The sequence below is a fragment of the Physeter macrocephalus genome, chromosome 21, assembly GCF_002837175.3.
Source record: "Physeter macrocephalus isolate SW-GA chromosome 21, ASM283717v5, whole genome shotgun sequence".
NCBI lineage: Eukaryota > Metazoa > Chordata > Mammalia > Artiodactyla > Physeteridae > Physeter > Physeter macrocephalus.
This window is the reverse complement of record NC_041234.1, coordinates 30,364,042-30,383,674: the sequence shown is the minus strand read 5'-3', so window position 1 is coordinate 30,383,674 and position 19,633 is coordinate 30,364,042. Positions and strand designations below refer to the sequence as shown.

Here is a 19,633-nt window from a genome sequence, read left to right as displayed (position 1 = left end):
ATACAGATTGCCAACAAACACATGAAAGAATGCTCAACATCATTAATCATTCGAGAAATGCAAATCAAAACTACAATGAGATATCATCTCACACCGGTCAGAAGGGCCACCATCAAAAAATCTAGAAACAATAAATGCTGGAGAGAGTGTGGAGAAAAGGGAACACTCTTGCACTGCTGTAGGGATGTGAATTGGTACAGCTACTATGGAGAACCTTATGGAGGTTCCTTAAACAACTACAAATAGAACTACCATATGATCCAGCAATACCACTACTGGGCATATACTCTGAGAAAACCATAATTCAAAAAGGGTCATGTACCAAAATGTTCACTGAGCTCTGTTTACAATAGCCAGGACATGGAAGCAACCTAAGTGTCCATTGACAGATGAATGGGTAAAGAAGATGTGACACATATATACAGTGGAATATTACTCAGCCATAAAAAGAAACGAAATTTAATTATTTGTAGTGAGGTGGATGGACCTAGAATCTGTCATACAGAGTGAAGTAAGTCAGAAAGAGAAAAGTAAATACCATATGCTAACACATATATATGGAATCTAAGAAAAAAAAAGGTCATGAAGTACCTAGGGGTAAGACGGGAATAAAGACACAGACCTCCTAGAGCATGGACTTGAGGATATGGGGAGGGGGAAGGGTAAGCTGTGACAAAGTGAGAGAGTGGCATGGGCATATATACACTACCAAACGTCACATAGATAGCTAGTGGGAAGCAGCCGCATAGCACAGGGAAATCAGCTCGGTGGTTTGTGACCACCTAGAGGGGTGGGATAGGGAGGGAGGGAGACGCAAGAGGGAAGAGATATGGGAACATATGTATATGTGTAACTGATTTACTTTGTTATAAGGCAGAAACTAACACACCATTGTAAAGCAATTATACTCCAATAAACATGTTATAAAATAAAAAACAATGGGAGATGATGAAATCAAAGAGGAAATCAGAAAATACCTCAAGAGAAATGAAAACGGAAACAGAACTTTCTAAGATCTATGAGTTGCAGCAAAAGCAGTTCTAAGGGGGAAGTTGGAACCAATACAGGCCTTCCTCAAGAAACAAGAAAAATCTTGAGTAAACATCTTACCACCTAAAAGCATTAGAAAAAGAACAAACAAAGCTCAAAGTCAGTAGAAGGCAGGAAATAATAATAATAATAATATAATAAAAAAATAATATAATAATATAATATAAAATAATAATAAAAATAATAATGATCATAGGGGAAATAAATAAAATAGTGATCAAAAAACAATAGAAAAGATGAAGAAAACCAAGAGCTGGTTCTTTAAAAAGATAAATAAAATTCATAAACCTTTAGCCAGTGTCACCAAGAAGAAAAGAGTGGGGATCAAAATAAACAAAATAAGAAATGAAAGAGGAGACATAACAACCAACCAATACCACAGAAATGTAAAAAATCATAAGAGAATACTATGAACAGTTATATGCCAACAAATTGGACAACCTAGAAGAAATGAACAAATTTCTCGAAAGATACAGCCTGCCAAGACTGCTTCAAGAAGATACAGTAAATTTGAACAGACTAATCACTACAAGTAAAATTGAATCTGTAATAAAAAAAACTTCCAGCAAGCAAAAGCCCAGAACCAGATGGCTTCAGAGGGGAATTCTAACAAACATATAGAGAAGAGCTAATACTTATCCCTCTCAAACTATTCCAAAAACTTGAAGAGGAAGAAACACTCACAGATTTATTCTACAAGGCCACCATTGCTCTGATATCAAAACCAGACAAGGAAACTACACACACAAAAAAAGAAATTATAGGCCAATATCTTTGATGAATATAGATGCAAAAATCCTCAACTAAATATTAGCAAACTGAATACAACAATATGTAAAAGGGATCAAACACCCTGATCAATTGGGATTTATTCCAGGGTCAAGAGGGTGAATCAACGTTCACAAATCAATCAATGTGATGCACATTAACAAAAGGAAGGATAAAAATCACATGATCATCTCAATAGATGCAGGAAAAGCATTTGAAAAATTTCAACATCCATTCATGATAAAAATTCTTATCCAAGTGGGTATAGAGGGAACATATCTCAGAATAATTAAGGCCATTATGATAAACCCATAGCCAACATCATACTCAATGGTGAAAAGCTGAAAGACTTCCCACTAAGTTTTGGAACAAGACAAGGATGCTCACTTTTACCACTTCTGTTTAACATAGTAATGGAAGTTCTAGCCACAGCAATCAGAGAAGTAAAAGAAAGAAAATGAATCCAAATTGGAAGGGAAGAAGTAAAACTGTCACTATTTGCAGATGACATGATACTTTTTATTGGGAACTCTAAAGTCTCCACCCCCAAATATTAGGACTAATAAATGAATTCAGCAAGGTTGAAGGATACAAGATTACCATACAGAAATCTATTGCATTTATATACACTAATAATGAAATTTCAGAAACAGAAAGTAAAAAATCATCCTGTTTAAAATCATACCAAAAAGAAGAAAATACCAAGAATAAACTTAACCAAGGAGGTGAAAGACCTATAATCTGAAACCTATAAAACATTGATGAAAGGAATTGAAGATAATTCAAAGAAATGGAAAGATATCTTGTGCCCTTGGATTGGAAGAATTAATATTGTTAAAATGGCCATAATATGGAAAGGAATCTACAGATTTAATGAAATCCCTATAAAAATATCCATGACATTTTTCACAGAATGAGAACAAATAAAAATTCATAGGGAACCACAAAAAACTCCAAATTGCCAAAGTCATCTTGAGGAAAAAGAACAAAGCTAGAGGTATAACCCTCCCAGACTTCAGAATATACTACAAAGCTACAGAAATCAAAACAGCACGGTACTGGCACAGAAACAGAGACATAGATCAAAGGAGCAGAATAGAGAACAAGAAGTGAACCCATGCACCTATTGTCAATTACTTTATGACAAAGGAGGCAAGATATACAATGGAGAAAAGACAGTCTCTTCAGCAAGTGGTACTGGGAAAACTGAACAGCCACATGTAAAACAATGAGATTAGAGCATTCCCTCAGACCATGTATATAAGTAAGCTCAAAGTGGTTCGAAGACCTAAATGTAAGACATGACACCATGAAACTCCTAGAAGAGAACATAGGCAGAACACTCTTTGACAAAAATCGTAACAATATTTTTTGGGGTCCGTCTCCTAAGCCAAAGGAAATAAAGCAAAAATAAAGTAATAAGGCCTAATTAAACTTAAAAAGCTTTTGCACAGCAAAGGAAACTATCAATAACATGAAAATACAACCTATGAGAAGGGAGAAAATATTTGCAAATGGTGTGGCTGACAAGGGGTTAATATCCAAAATACACAAACAGCTCATATAACTCAATATCAAAAAAATAAACAACCCAATCAACAAATGGGCAGAAGACCTGAATAGAAATTTTTTCAAAGAAGACATACATATGGCTAACAGGCACATGTAAAGATGCTCAACATTGCTAATTATTAGAGAAATGCAAAACAAAAATGAGATATCACCTCACCTGTCAGAATGGCTATCATCAAAATGTCTACAAATAACAAATGTTGGAGAGGATGTGGAGAAATGGGAACCCTAGTACACTATTGGTGGGGTTGTACATTCTTTCCAGCCACTATAGAAAACAGTATGGAGTTTCTTTAAAAAACTAAAAATAGAACTATAATATGATCCAGGAATTTCAGTGCTGGGTATGTATTTGTAGAAAATGAAAACACTAATTTGAAAAGATGCATGTACCTCAATGTTCATAGCAGCACTATCTACAATAGTCAAGATATGGAAACAACCTAAGTGCCCATCAACAGATGAATGGATACAGATGTGGTTTATATATATACAATGGAATACTACTCAGCCCCCCCAAAAGAATGGAATTCTGCCATTTGCAACAATGTGACGGACCTTGAGGGTATTATGCTTAGTGAAATATGTCAGTGAGAAAAATCAAATACTCTATTTTATCTCTTACATGTGGAATGTGAAAAACAAAACAAATGTATATTTAAAAAACAGAAACAGACTCATAGACGTAGAGAACAAACTAGTGGTTACCAGTGTGGAGGGAATAGGGAGGGGTGAGATAGGGGTATCAGATTAAGAGATACAAAGCACTATGTATAAAATAAATAAGCAACTTTGATATATTGTACAGCAAACAAACAAAAGAAACCTACACTCTGCTAGTGAAGAGCACAACACACACTTGCTTATTCCTGAAACAAGGCAGAAAAAAAACAGGTTGAAACTGAATGGGACTCTGGCCAGTTTCCTGCAACCACTCTGGCACACAGCCAGCCTGAGCCAAGCACCTGTTCTACCCCACTTGCTTCACCATAACAGCTCTACGCTAGGGTGAGGGTGGCTGACAGGAGTGCTCAGATTTTAGGGACTATGCTAGCCCAGACCCCAAATGGCATCTGAATGGGGCAGGGGCAGCAACCTGGCGTTTATGGAGGCACCACATCAGAAGTATTCCAGGATTCCAAGTGGAACTGGGGACATCAAAGCCTGAACCCAGGTCCACACCCATGCCAAATGCCTGCTCCAGCCCCTCTTGCTCCAGCACTGTTCCCCTCTGGGGCAAGTGTGCTGGTGCTGGGATGGGGGAAAGAACACACTTAGAGGGAATGGAGCAATCTTGGACTTGACCCTCAGTGCTTCTGCTCCAGCAATTTGGGACCCGCCCCCAGCCCCAAGAGGGTGGTGTTGGCCACTGAAAAAGGGAGAAGCTCTGGCTCACACCTGACTCTAGCTCTCACTGCTACATCTGCAGCACCACCTCCTACCAAGGTGATAGCTGCCAGCACACTCTAGGGAAAGACATGACTTGTGCTCAAGTCAGATCTAGCTCTCCCTCCAAAGTCACTGGGCACATGCAGACTGTATGGGGATGCTCATACACAAGGACACCCCTTCAAGACTGGAAAGGTAACTGTTTCATCTAATTTCATAGAATAGAGACAGCAAAAGTTAAGAACAATGAGAAGACAGAGGGATTTGTTTCATTGAAAAAACAGGAGAAAACCCCTGAAAAAAAAAACTAATAAAACAGAAATAAACAATTTACTAGATAAAGAATTCAAAGCATTAGTAATAGATAGGCTAACTGAATTAGGGAAAAGAATAGATGAACACAGAATTTTAACAAGGAAATAAAAAATTTTAAAATGTGAAATGAAAAACACACTAGAAGGAATTAACAGCAGACTAGGTGATACAGAAGAATGAATAAGTGATCTGGAAGATAGAATAATGGAAATCATGCAATCAGAATAGTAAAAGAAACATTTATAAAATGAGAACAGGGGCTTCCCTGGTGGCGCAGCGGTTGCGCGTCCGCCTGCCGATGCAGGGGAACCGGGTTCGCGCCCCGGTCTGGGAGGATCCCACATGCCGCGGAGCGGCTGGGCCCGTGAGCCATGGCCGCTGAGCCTGCGCGTCCGGAGCCTGTCCTCTGCAACGGGAGAGGCCACAGCAGAGGGAGGCCCGCATACCACAAAAAAAAAAAAATGAGAACAGTTTAAGGGACATTTGGGACAGCACAAAGGATACCAACATCAGCATTATAGGGGTCCCAGAAGAAGAGAGAGGGAGAGGGGGCTTAAAATGTATTTGATGAAGTTATGGCTGAAAATTTCTTGAAACTGAAGAAGGAAACCAATATCCAGGTACAAAAGCATAGAGGGTCCCAAACAAGATGAACCCAAACAGATGCATACCAAGACATAATAATTAAAATGGCAAACGTTTAAGATAAATAATTCTAAAGGCAGCAAGAGAAAATCAAAGAGTCATATATAAGGGAATCCCCATAAGGCTATCAGCTGATTTCTCTGCAGAAAACTTTCAGGCCAGAAGGAAGGACATGATATATAAAGTGCTAAAAGGGAAAAACCTTCAAGCTAGGATGCTCTTCCAGCAAGATTATCATTTAGAATTGAAGGAGAGATAAAGAACTTCTCAGACAAGCAAAAACTAAAAGAATTGAGCAATACTAAACCTACCCTAAAAGAAATGTTAAAGGGTTTTCTTTAATTGAAAAGGCTATAACAAAAAGTAAATTTCTATGAGAAAGGAACAAATACCACTAGTAAAGGCAAATATATAATAAAGGCTGAGAATCAACCAAGTAAGTAAGCTAGTACAAAGATTTAAAGAAAAAAATGTAAAATCAAGTATAACTACAATAAACTGTGAAGGGATAAACATGGAGATGTAAAATATGACATTAAAAACACAAAATGTGGGGGAGGGGAGTAAAAAACGTAGATATTTTAGAATGTGTTTGAACTTAAATGACTAACAGTTTTTATAAAGTAGATACAGTTGTAGGTCAACATATAGGAACCCCTTGGTAACCACAAATTAAAAACCTACAATAGATATATAAAACTAGAGAGAAAGGAACACAAGCAAACCAATAAAGAAAACCATCAAACCACAAAGGAAGAAACTAAAAGCAGAAGAAAAGAACAGAGAAGTACAAACACAACCAGAATACAACTAACAAAATGGCAATAAGTACATACCTATCAATAATCACTTTGAAGGTCATTGGACTAAATACTCCAATTGAAAGACATAGGGTGGCTGATTGGATGAAAAAAGAAGACCCATCTATATGCTGCTTACAAGAAACTCACTTCGAGTTAGACACACACAGACTGAAAGTCAGAGGATGGAAAAATATATTTCATGTAAATGGAAATGACAAGAAAACGGGGGTAGTAATATTCATATAGGACAAAATAATCTTTAAAACAAAGTCTATAACAAAAGATTAAGGGTATTATATAATGATAAAATGATCAATACAATAAGAGAATATAACACTCTTTATCATATACACACCTAATACAGGAACACCTAAATATATAAAACAAATATTAACAAACATGAAGGGAGAAATTGACAATAATACAAAAATGGTAGGGGACTTTAACACTTCACTTATTTTAATGGACAGATCCTCCAGAGAGAAAATCAATAAGGAAATGGTGTCTTAAATGACACAATAGAACAGTTGGACTTATCTACAGGACATTCCAACCAAAAGCCGCAGAATACACATTTTTTTCAATTGCACATAGAATGTTCTCCAGGATAGATCACATGCTAGGCCATAAAACAAATCTCAACAAATTTAAGAAGATAGAAATTATATCAAGCATTTTTTCTGACCACAACAGTATGAAACTAGAAATCAATTACAGGAAGTAAAATGGAAAAACACAAACAGGAGACTAAACAACATGCTACTAAATAAACCAATGGGACATAATTCAAAAAGAGTCATGTACCACAATGTTCATTGCAGCTCTATTTACAATAGCCAGGACATGGAAGCAACCTAAGTGTCCACTGACAGATGAATGGATAAAGAAGATGTGGCACATATATACAATGGAATATTACTCAGCCATAAAAAGAAATGAAATTGAGTTATTTGTAGTGATGTGGATGGACCTAGAGTTTGTCATACAGAGTTAAGTAAGTCAGAAAGAGAAAAACAAATACCATATGCTAACACATATATATGGAATCCAAAAAAAATAAATAAAGGTTCTGAAGAAACTAGAGGCAGGACAGGAATAAAGACACAGACATAGAGAACGGACTTGAGCACACGGGGAGTGGGAAGGGTAAGCTGGGACGAAGTGAGAGAGTGGCATGGACATATACACACTACCAAGTGTAAAATAGATAGCTAGTGGGAAGCAGCCACATAGCACAGGAAATTCAGCTCAGTGCTTTGTGATCACCTAGAGGGGTGGGATAGGGAGCGTAGGAGGGAGACACAAGAGGGAGGAGATATGGGGATATATGTATATGTATAGCTGATTCACTTTGTTATAAAGCAGAAACTAATACACCATTGTAAACAGTTATACTCCAATAAAGATGTTAAAAAGAAAGATGGGACAATGATGAAATCAAAGAGGAAATCAGAAAATACCTCGATACAAATGAAAATGGAGACACAACATTCCAAAATCTGTGGGATCCAGCAAAGCAGTTCTAAGAGGGAAGTTTACAGTGATACAGGCCTACCTCAAGAAACAAGAAAAATCTCAAACAACTTATATTACTAACTAAAAGAATTAGAAAAAGAGCTAATGAAGCTCAAAGTCATCAGAAGGCAGGAAATAATAAAGATCAGAGAGGAAATAAATAAAACAGAGACCAAAAAAAAACAATAGAAAAGATCAATGAAACCAAGATCTGGTCCTTTGAAAAGATAAAATTGATAAACCTTTAGTGAGGCTCACCAAGAAGAAAAGAAAGAGGACCCAAATAAAATAAGAAATTAAAGAGGAGACATAACAACCAATACCACAGAGATTCAAAAAATCATAAAAGAATACTATGGACAGTTATATGCCAACAAATTGAACAACCTAGAAGAAATAGACACGTTTCTAGAAACATACAATCTTTAAAGATTGAATCAGGAAGAAATAGACAATCTGAACAGACTGATCACTAATAGTGAAACTGAATTTGTAATTTAAAAAACTCCCAGCTAACCAAAGTCCATGACTGGATGGCTTCACAGGGGAGTTCTACCAAACATACAAAGGAGATTTAATACATATTCTCAAACTATTCCAAAAATTGAAGAGGAAGGAACACACTGTAGTTAATCCATATTTTCCATAAATATTTTGAGTGAATGCATAAGTAAATGGCTGACTGAATTATATCCCCAACACCTAACACAGTTTTTGGTAAATAACTGCTAATTGAAATGTCCCCATTCCTGAATGATCTCATCCTTATCAAGCCCATGGACTATACAAAAGCTTCTCTCTGGGTTTAGCCTATTATTTCAATGTGTAATAAAGATGTTGGCCTGAATTATAGCTAGGCAGTTGTTACCTCAAATCGGGGTACATCCATTTCAACTTGTCCTCTTAGCAATGGGGTTTGTCTGGGAGTCTCACGGATCATCACACTCCATCTGAAATGAAGTTTAAAGACAGATATTTAGGGGTCTGTTTCATCACAGGTTGGCACCAATGCTTCACATGTCACGAAAGGGGTCAAAATATTTATGTGATGGGTAGGAATGAGTTGTAGGGGTTGCCCAAGTTATATCAGGTCACCTGATCTCAAGGTATACCCCAAGAGAGACCTCTGCTTCATGACTTCTCAAGGCCAGTGTGATGGAAGGAATTCCACCACAGAGTTCTCAGAGAGCAGTGTTTCTCAAGCAGTGGTAACTACCAAGATCACCTGAGGTGCTTTTGTAAAATACACATACCAGGGCTCTACCCAAGACCTACTGAATGAGAATATTTGTGGTAGGGCCCAGCTTGGTACCTTGAAAAAGCTCCCCAGGTTATCTTTATGAGCAGCCATAAATCAAATACTATGCCCCCCAGGTTATCTTTATGAGCAGCCATAAATCAAATACTATGCCCCTACATAGAAAGTCTTTCTTCTCAGAAGATTGGAGGGGAATACTGTCTCTTCTCTAGGACACAGATAATCCAGGCCAATTGTTTATGAGCCCTCTTTTTTTGAGTTTCTTTGAGTACCTGACGAAGCTATAGAATAGTTTCTATACTAACCTAGAATAGAACAGAAAGGCGGAAACTTTCCCAAGGAAAAAAATATGCTTATATGGATAATTAGCTATGCAATTTGAAGGAGGTTTATAGAACCCTTGAAATTTACCAATGGGGGCTCCTGCTCTAGGATCTTTTAAGTTTGAAGAGGGGCTTCAGTGATGTTTAAAGGATACACAGTAGACCCTGGCTTCTTAATAGGCAAGGTCCCCCAAATTTCCTTGCACTGAAGCCAGAAAGGCAATGAAGCTCTGTGAGGGAGTTTAGAACATTCCTGATTGAGACGATGTAACTGGGAGTAACTGGCAAGGGAATGGAAGAGCCACAACGACCTGATCTTTCAGCTACTCACCTGTCTAGAATCCTCACATCAGCTTGCTCCACTCTGTTGAGGATGTTCAGAGGCGATTTGTTTTTGTTCCAGAACGCACCCCAGCCGAGGACACGGGCCAGATCATTACCGGTTCCAAGAGGGATGACTGCCAGCTGACACTGCAAGAACAAAACCGGGCATCCTTTTCAGAAAATCCTACCAAGATCCACCCATAAAAGAACCCAGAAGGTGCTTTTTGGGAAAAAAATATGGTCTCAAAACTAGTGGCAATAAGGGACCTATGATTTTAGGAAGTGTAATAGGAAGATGTTTGAAGTTGAGTGAAATTTTCCCTAAGGAGTTGGGTCCCACTCTTGGCAATACAGAACCTACTCAGTAAGGGAAAACGTTGCTGGAATATGACAATATTTGTAGCCATGCTTATAAAAGAGAAATATAGCCACAAATTTCTATCTAGGCTGGGCCAAAGAGGTAAGGTGCCTTAAGGAGACAAAGCTACTGCAGTCAGAAGAGCAGGGCACTGCTTAGGGAGAGGGGGGAGAGGTGGAAGAACATTTCTGCTACTCTAGAGACTCAGGGAAGAAACTCAGTGGCCTCAGGAGGGGTAGGGAATTGGGGGCTGAATGCTGCCAGATGCCACTTCTTTTTTTCTTGCTTTCCTCCCCTTCAAATCTTCATTTGGGGGCTTGGGAAATAGAGCACTGCTCATTTTTTTCTGCTAACTTCCTCTTTCTTCCTTCCTCCTGTTAGATAACCAGAAAATGGTATAGGTGAGCAGGCTTAGATTGGGAATCTACCAGTCAGGTTGACTGTGGAACCAGTAGGAAACGTGTATTTTACAGACAAGGAGAGTAAAGACCAGGGACTTCTTGGGATAAGCAGCTCCACATCACCAATCTCTTTAGCAATGGCTAAATTAAGTCAGCTAGGGACTCACCCGTTTCTGTAATCCAAAGGCATCAATCATAGATAAGACCCAGCTCACGCTGCCATCTCCACCACAAACCACAATGCGAAAGCGAGCAAAGTTCTTGAACATGCAGAGCCTAGAAGGAAGAGGGGAAAGGGGAGTCATTTCATGAGCTGATGAATTTTACAACTCTTTCCTACAATGTGCCAGGAGCTAAGGACTGCTGCTTCTGCACCCTGCTATCAGGCTACCTGTTTCCTTTCCCTTAACCTCTATCTCTCTGTGTACCTGAGATCATAGGGAATGCTCCCACAGGCAATCCTGGAGATCAGGCCTTGCCTCAACCTACACTCTTCTTTGCCCAACCTTGTTCTGGAAGTTACTAGTTGCCTAGCCTAATCTACTTGCTGAGGCCCAGGAAGAATGTCTTGCACAGTTGCCAGTGGGTTCACAGAAACCAGGGCTGAACAGCCAGGTGATCTCTAAATAAAACAGGCCTGTAGTAGAGATGTATCTACTTGCCCCCAAGAAAAAGAGTGAGTGACAGGAAAGGTGGAAAATAATATCCATTTGCCTCCTCCTCTGAAGTCAGGAGACATAGTTACCTTTTCCAACTGGAAAAGGTGAAGCAAATCTGAGAGCAGGACATAGGCTTGAAAGGATTTCTGGGAGAGGGCTAAAAGTCCTCCAGCCAGCCAACTCAAGATGCTGTGGAGTTGTGTTTGTGTCCTGACTTGAGTAAATAGACCTTTCCTGCCCAGGTACTAGAACTAATTCCAGGAAGCCTATCCTACTCTAGAATGTGTAGAGGGGGGATTCCCTTCTATACCCGCAACTACATCCCTTACGCCATGCTTACCCGGCTTCAGGTCCACCCTTCGAAAGGTCAAACACTTGAGACGGGTTAAGGTATTGCTTGAATTTCCGGAGGAAGACGATCCCTTGGTGATCGCCGCTTTTGGAGTTGATGAAGATGAGAAGGGGGCATGAACAGGCTGAAGACCAATCAAGATTCCAGAAATCTGGAGATACTACTAATTGGCCTAATAATGCATACAACAGAAAGAAAAGGGAAAAAAAAGAAAAGGGCCATTTAGATGGAAGGAAGGCATGACTTAACATCAAATTTTGCAAAGACTTTTTAAAAACAGCTTTATTGAGGTATAATTGATATACAAAGAACTGCATACATTTAATGTGTACAATTTAATGAGTTCAGACATATGCAAACACCCATGATACCATCACCACAATCAAGATAATAGACATCCAACACCTCCCACAGCTTCCCTGTGCCTCTGAGACTGAGGAACAGAGGGGAAGTTAGATGCAACACAAAGGGGCTTTTATTTAAGAAAACAACAACAGCTGGTCTTTGCCCAGCTGTTGCCAGGTAACCAACATTTGCTGAGCAACTACTACATGCCAATCATCATGCTACATACTTCTAGGGGTCTAGCTCTTGCCCTCAAGCTGGGGAGACAGATTCATACGCAGCAGTGTATTGGAACACAAGGAATTAAAAAAATTGGTGCCACAACCAAAGATCAATAAAATGTCAAGGGAAAACTGAAGAAGGAGAAGGTTGAGAGCCCAGGAGGAGGATCAGCACACCCAACTTGTCCTCTCTCTGCCTGGGATAGCTCAGTTCTTGCACTGAGAAGATACAAGGTCAGGAGAGATGGGGAGAAAAGGCTGCCTTTCAGCCAGGAGCTAATGACAGAACATATCAATGTGGAGTGAAGCAGGGAGCTTTAATCGCTCCTCTAAAGTTCTGGCAGAGCAATCTAAGTTATCATATCAATTATCAGGGGAAACAAGACTATAGGGAATTTGTCTGGACAAGAGAGAGGCTTTTAATAATCCCCAACACTGAAGTTCCACATAGAGAAGTGGAGTTATAGCAGTTTAAATTGCCAAAGCCTGCCAGCTCATACTGAGTCGTAGAGCCTGTTGGCAGGGAGACAGGCAGTGAGCAATGGCCTCATAGGAGATGCTAGACAAATTGTGAGCCTCCAAACCTCTGAGCTCGTGGCTTGCCAGGGATGCCCCAGCAAAAATAAATGCAAAGGGAAAAAAGCATGTGGCTTGCTCCTGAATGATGTGTGCCACGGGGAGAGAGGCAAGTTGAAGTGTCCCATTTGTTGTAGCCTGGGTAAAAGGGAGCCTGAAGAGGAAGACTGCTGACTTGAGCAGATTTCATGGCTGTTTTGCCCGGAAAAATCTAAAGCAAGCTTCCTCTATGGGCCAATTTCTACTCACTGGCCAGTGGCGCTTGAAGACCTCCTGAGCCAGCTAGCCTGTCATGCACCAAACCTTCAGGGCTTGCCAGGGCTCATAGCTACAAGGGGAGTCTGCTATGTCCCTTCAGTAGCATAGCTTGGAAGTAGTTACCCTCCCTGAACATGTTATCCCTTTTCAACATGTTTTTACAAAATATATGTTAACACAATGGTAGTTAAGACAGTCATTCATTCATTCAACATATATCTATTGAGGGCATTCTTTGTGCCTGTCCTTGTCATGTTCTGATATACAGTGATGGACAAGATAGAAATGATCTTTGCTCTTGTGGAATTTATATTCTAATGGAAGGATGCAGACCATAAATAAATACACAAATAAATATAGAAAATAATGCGATATGAAGAAAAATAAAGCAGGAAAAGGGGAATGGAGACTGAAGGGAGTGTTGTTTTAGATAGGTGGCCAGGGATGGCTTCTCTGGTGAGATGATATTTGAATGAAATGAGGTAGTGAGCAATGCAGATATCCGGGGGAAGAGTTTTTTGGGGGTCAAGAGGAAGAATAAGAACCCGCCCAGAGAAGGGAGACTGCCTGGGATGTTTGTGGACAGTGAAGAGAATAGCATGGCTGCTGTGGAGTAAGTGAGGGAGAGAGGTGACAGGGCCCACATAAAATGACAACAAGCTGTTAGACGAATCCTGTGAACAAGGTGACAAAAATGGATGGTATTGTGGGCTGGAATATAGCGATATTAGGCAGATTCATAACCAGGTAAATGATCATGTCCACAAGGTTGCTTTTGAATAAGCTGATGTTAACTGTAAGGGAATGTCCAGTACTATTCAACAATTTTAACCAATTCAAATAAAAACATGGAAGGCTAGCTTGTCAACTTTGAAGTACCTAAAGTGGGAGGGAGAGCCACTGGATGACAGAATCAAGATTGAAAAATGACCTTAACAGGCAGTAGGGTCAAAGTCAACAAGCTGAAAAGGGGATAAATGTGAAGCTTGGCCTTTAAGCTCAAGGACATAAGTTGCAGCAGAACAAGACAATAGGAACTTGGCTTGGCAGGATCAAGCATGAAAAGGGCTTAGGGGATTTACTTGACTTTAAGCTCCAGATGAGTCAACAGTCTGAAAGAGCTTTAAAAAAAAAAGAATTGTGCTTCTTTGAGCTACGTTAATATAATCACAGTGCCCAAAACCAAGGAGTCAACAGTCCCTCTCAAATTTGTTCAGTTCATACCACAGAAGGATGCTAAATTAGCATAAGGTTGGCTTCCTGTTCCCCTTCCTGTATTTTAAAATCCTCTTTTACAGATACTAACTCATTTAACCCTCATAACGCACTTGAGTATAACTTTTATTCCCTATTGGCAGAAAACAAATGATACATGAGGCACAGAGAGGTTAAGTAACTTGCCCAAGGTCACACAGTTAGTAAATGATTGAGTATGCTCCTGGGAGTAGTAGTATCAGCATAATTTCTTGTAAGAAATGGAAACTCTTGTGCCCTACCCAGATCTACTGAATCAAAAGCTCTGGGGCAGGGGCATAGGGCCTAGACATCTGTGTTTTAAAAAGGCTTCTGGATGATTCTGAGGCATTCTTGCATTTGACAAATACTGCATTATACTGTTTTGCCCCCATATGAATCAGGGATCCTGTCTTAGTCATATCTTATTCTCTACATTGTTCATCACTGAGCCTTACATATACGCAGTATTCAGTAAATGTATTAATGAATTCATGTAACAAATCTTGACTGTGAATATACCATGTATCAGTGCTAGTGATACAAGAGCTCACAGTCTGGAGTGGGACATGTGACAAACTATAATATAGTGTGTTAAGTGCTCTGAGATATGTGTTCTGGGTTTACAGCAAAGGAAGTAATTTATTTGTGTGGAGAAATGGTGAGGGGCAGTTACAGAAGCCTTTAAACAGGAGACAATGTTTGACGTTGTTCTCACCCTCTAGGATGAGAGAAGAAATTTACCAAGCAGATCGGGTAGGAAAAAGGGAAATTAGAAGACATCAGAAATTAGAGTTTGTTGACTGAATAAATAATGAATGAATGCTAATCAGCAATGGCATGTGCTTCCTCAGAAAGTCATCAGATGGATGCCTCCACCTTGGATGCTGGAGAAGGGATTCCCTAGCCTGGCCAGAGGGTTGGACCAGATCATCTTTAATGAACTCATCGTCTCTAAGATGGGTGGGACTTCCCAACAGGGAACATTAAAGAGTGTATTTGCCTAGACCAAGAAGCTAGAAAGAGTCAAGAAGATATGGAGGTTTCAAAAGATACTCTTAAGAAACCACAGGCCAAGTAACACATGATAGAAAGAAGGGCTCTCAAGAGTGACATTCAATTGGATCAAGATTGCAGATGACTAGGATGAAAGGCTAAAAGCTAACTCATGGGGCATTGTAGGAGACATTACACAAAAAGAATGACTTAGCACAGGTGCTTCTAAGCAATAATGTGTCATTGGTGGAAAGCAAAAGAAAGTAGTAATGCTATTAGTTGACCATCTATAACAAGAATAAGAAATGATATAAGATGGGAAAAAACAAACTAAAAAACCCAACTTCCACAAGAACACAGAACTTGTTGGTCCAATTACAAAGGAGAGGTGGCAGCCCCTTAACACCTATTTGTGGGTGATTTATAAGATGCTGAGGTGGCCATCCTTCAGTCTGCCCAAAGACATTTTTCCCAGGTCCCTGTGGGGGTGAGCAAAGTCTCAGATTCAAGACTTCACTGACTTTCATTAGCAGCCTGAGTAGACTTGGCTGACTAGTTTGATACTTTTCCATCTTGCCCCAAGGCCCTTCTTTCTCCTAGCCAGTCAAGTGTCTCTTACTTACCAAGTCATCAATCTCATCATCTCTCTAGTCAGCTATCTGGTAAGTGACTCTATGTGGATACATATTTGAGTAGCTCTGAGAATAATATATGCATGCATCCCTGAGTGAGGGATGTGTGTCTGTGCATGTCATTATAGGGACATATGAGTAGGCTTGCCTGCAGAAAACTGTGTGAGTGGCTCATTCCATGTACCAATGTCTGTCTGTATCTGTGTTGGGGTTGGGAAATGAACTGGAAGAGACTAGAGTGGCTCAGAGTGTATGTACACATATGTGCACACATGTACACGTGTGCTGTGTCTAGTTCTAAAAAGGTTCTAACAGTTACAGGAATCCTTGCCCCCTTCTGTACTCTAAGGAAACTGTATAGTCTTCTTTATTTTCCTTTCTTTGCTCCCAGCTAATGCTGGCTTTTCCTTGGCAATGAAGTAGGCAACAAGCAAAAAAAATTATTTCATGGATTATCTACTGTCTGGAAATCATCTAAAAGCTGAAATCAATTCTGATCATTTGGAAACAATTTTGACAGAGACTACAAAGAACATGCCCACATACATTTAAACCATAAACAATATTCGCCATCCCAAAGGTCTAAAGAAAAACACAAGCTGTCTATACACATATGCACACTTGTACTCCCAGATATGTTTGATTGGTTGACCAGATTAACTTAATTGCAGTCTTTTTCTCTAGGTTTTGCATCTTCCCTCCCTCCCCAATGCATTAAAGTTGAGCTACTCACCATCACCCTTGGGGTCGCTGAGGGCAGTGGGAGGAATGACTGATGATCGATGACTTCCAAACCAGCATTCCTTGGAAAACCGTCTCCTGCAGTCATCATGCACCTGGAAAAACAGGAGAAGAAAGAAAAACTTGAGTGGGGTGAGAAAAGGATAACATAGATCAGCATTTTGTCCCAATTCCAAAATTTAAGTACTCAGTATTCAAAACTCCCTTTCTGAGATTTGGTGCCATACACATACCCCTGACTCAACCTCTCTTTCCACCCTGAGCCTGCACCATCCCTGAGTGTGACCTCTGAACTCTGTTCCTTCAAAGGTGGCTTTCAGAAGATACCTATCACAGGCACTGCGTAGATGCCAGTCCTAGGGCACAATTTTAGTGGCCTACAGAATGGGTAGTTTACTTGCAGTATAAGAGTGCAAATCCTGATAACATGTTGTTATGCTTCATTCTTTACAACAACTGGGTGCTTTAGGTAAGACATATTAAGTTTGTTTTAGAAATGAAGAAACCAAAGCTCAGAGAGGTAAATGATCTTGCTCAAGGTCAAACAACTGGGAAGTGAAAAGGCTGAGACTGCTGCCTTCCCCACTAATGGCATATTTCCCAGATTTCTGATATCTTCAAGCATCACTTCCTGGAAAACTACACAATTGCTAGAAGACATGAATCTGGCCTAATTATGCAAAACAATTAAAAGAGATCCAGAGGACAATCAGAGTCATCTTCTTTTTTATTACAATATAATTGAGATAAGCATTACACTAATTTCAGGTGTATGGCATAATGATTTGGTATTTGTATATACTGTGAAATGGTCATCACAATAAGTCTAGTTAACATCCATCACTATACATAGTTACATTTTTTTTCCTTGTGATGAGAACTTTTAAGATTTACTCTCTTTTTAAAATTTTTTTAAATTTTATATTAGAGTATAATTGATTAACAATGTTGTGTTAATTTCAGGTATACAGCAAAGTGATTCAGTTATACATATACATGTATCTATTCTTTTTCACATTCTTTTCCCATTTAGGTTATTACAGAATATTGAGCAGAGTTCCCTGTGCTATACTGTAGGTCCTTGTTGGTTATAAGATTTCCTTTCTTAAGGAAATCTAACATCATACTAAAGGAATCCATCAAAACACAAGGAAACAAACCGGGAGGAGAAGACAAGAACAGAGAAGAACTACAAAAACAACCAGCAAACAATGAAAAAAATAGCTATAAGTAAATATCTATCAATAATCACTTTACATTTAAATGAACTAATGCTCCAATCAGAAGATATAGAGTGGCTGAATGGATACAAAAACAAGGCTGATATATATGCTGCCTGCAAGAAACTCACTTCAGATCTAAAGACACACACAGACTGAAAGTTATAGGATAGAAAAGGGTATTCAATGCAAATGGAAATTAAAAGAAAGCCACGGTAGTGGTACTTATAACAGAAAAAAATAAACTTTAAAGCAAAGACTGTAACAAAACAAGGAAGGACATTAAATTATGATAAAGGGGTCAATCTAACAACATGATATAACATTTATAAACATTTATGCACTCAACAGAGGAGAACCTAAATATATAAAGCAAATATTAACAGAAATAACTGAAGAAATAGACAGACATACAATAATAGTAGGGGACTATAATACCCCAGTTACATCAATGGATATATCATCTGACAGAAAATCAATAAACACTGGTCTTAACACATTAGATGAGATTACCTTAATATATACACCTATAGAACATTCCATCAAAAAGCAGCAGAACACACATTCTTTTCAAGTACACATGGAACATTCTCCAGATACATCACATGTTAGGCCACAAAACAAGTCACATTAAATATAAGAAGATTCAAATCATATTAATCATCTTTTCTGACAACAACACTATGAAACTAGAAATCAACTACAAGAAGAAAAGTGGAAAAAACACAAACACGTGGAGACTAAACAACATGATGCTAAACAACCAATGGTCAGTGAAGAAATCAAAGAAGAAATAAAAATATACCTTGAGACAAATGAAAATGGAAACAGAACTGTCCAAAATCTATGGGACATAAGGTTAACAGTTGATCTTTCAGCAGAAACATGCCAAGACACATATTAATCAAAGTATAAAAAATTAAATACAAAGAAAAAATATTAAAAGCAACAGGGAAAGCAACAAATAACATACAAGGGAATCCCCATAAGGTTAACAGCTGATCTTTCAGCAGAAACGCTGCAAGACAGAAGGGAGTGGCAGGACATATTTAAAGTGATGAAAGGGGAAAGCTTACAATGAAGATTACTCTACCAGCAAGGATCTCATTCAGGTTCGACAGAGAAATTAAAATCTTTACAGACAAACAAAAGTTAAGAGAACTAAGACACAGACTGGCTGAATGGATACAAAAACAAGACCCATATATATGCTGTCTACAAGAGACCCGCTTCAGACCTAGGGACACATACAGACTGAAAGTGAGGGGATGGAAAAAGATATTCCATGCAAATGGAAATCAGAAGAAAGCTGGAGTAGCAATTCTCATATCAGACAAAATAGACTTTAAAATAAAGACTATTACAAGAGACAAAGAAGGACACTACATAATGATCAAGGGATCGATCCATGAAGAAGATATAACAATTGTAAATATTTATGCACCCAACATAGGAGCACCTCAATACATAAGGCAAGTACTAACAGCCATAAAAGGGGAAATCGACAGTAACATAATCATAGTAGGGGATTTTAACACCCCACCAATGTTCATTTCAACAATGGACAGATCATCCAAAATGAAAATAAATAAGGAAACACAAGCTTTAAATGATGCATTAAACAAGATGGACTTAATTGATATTTATGGGACATTCCATCCAAAAACAACAGAATACAC

The 19,633-nt window shown here is 38.9% G+C and overlaps 1 protein-coding gene across 1 annotated transcript in view; it reads right to left on the bottom strand.

Moving 5' to 3' along the window:
* DGKK (diacylglycerol kinase kappa) overlaps positions 1 to 19,633 on the bottom strand; it is a 173,605-nt gene that overhangs the window by 31,756 nt on the left and 122,216 nt on the right. The window contains exons 8-12 of the mRNA XM_024116921.1: positions 16,727 to 16,829; positions 11,721 to 11,904; positions 10,889 to 10,997; positions 9,970 to 10,109; positions 8,926 to 9,007 (exon numbers count right to left, since the gene is read on the bottom strand). Of these exons, the coding sequence (XP_023972689.1) occupies positions 8,926 to 9,007; positions 9,970 to 10,109; positions 10,889 to 10,997; positions 11,721 to 11,904; positions 16,727 to 16,829 (618 nt within the window). The remainder of the gene's footprint in view (positions 1 to 8,925; positions 9,008 to 9,969; positions 10,110 to 10,888; positions 10,998 to 11,720; positions 11,905 to 16,726; positions 16,830 to 19,633) is intronic.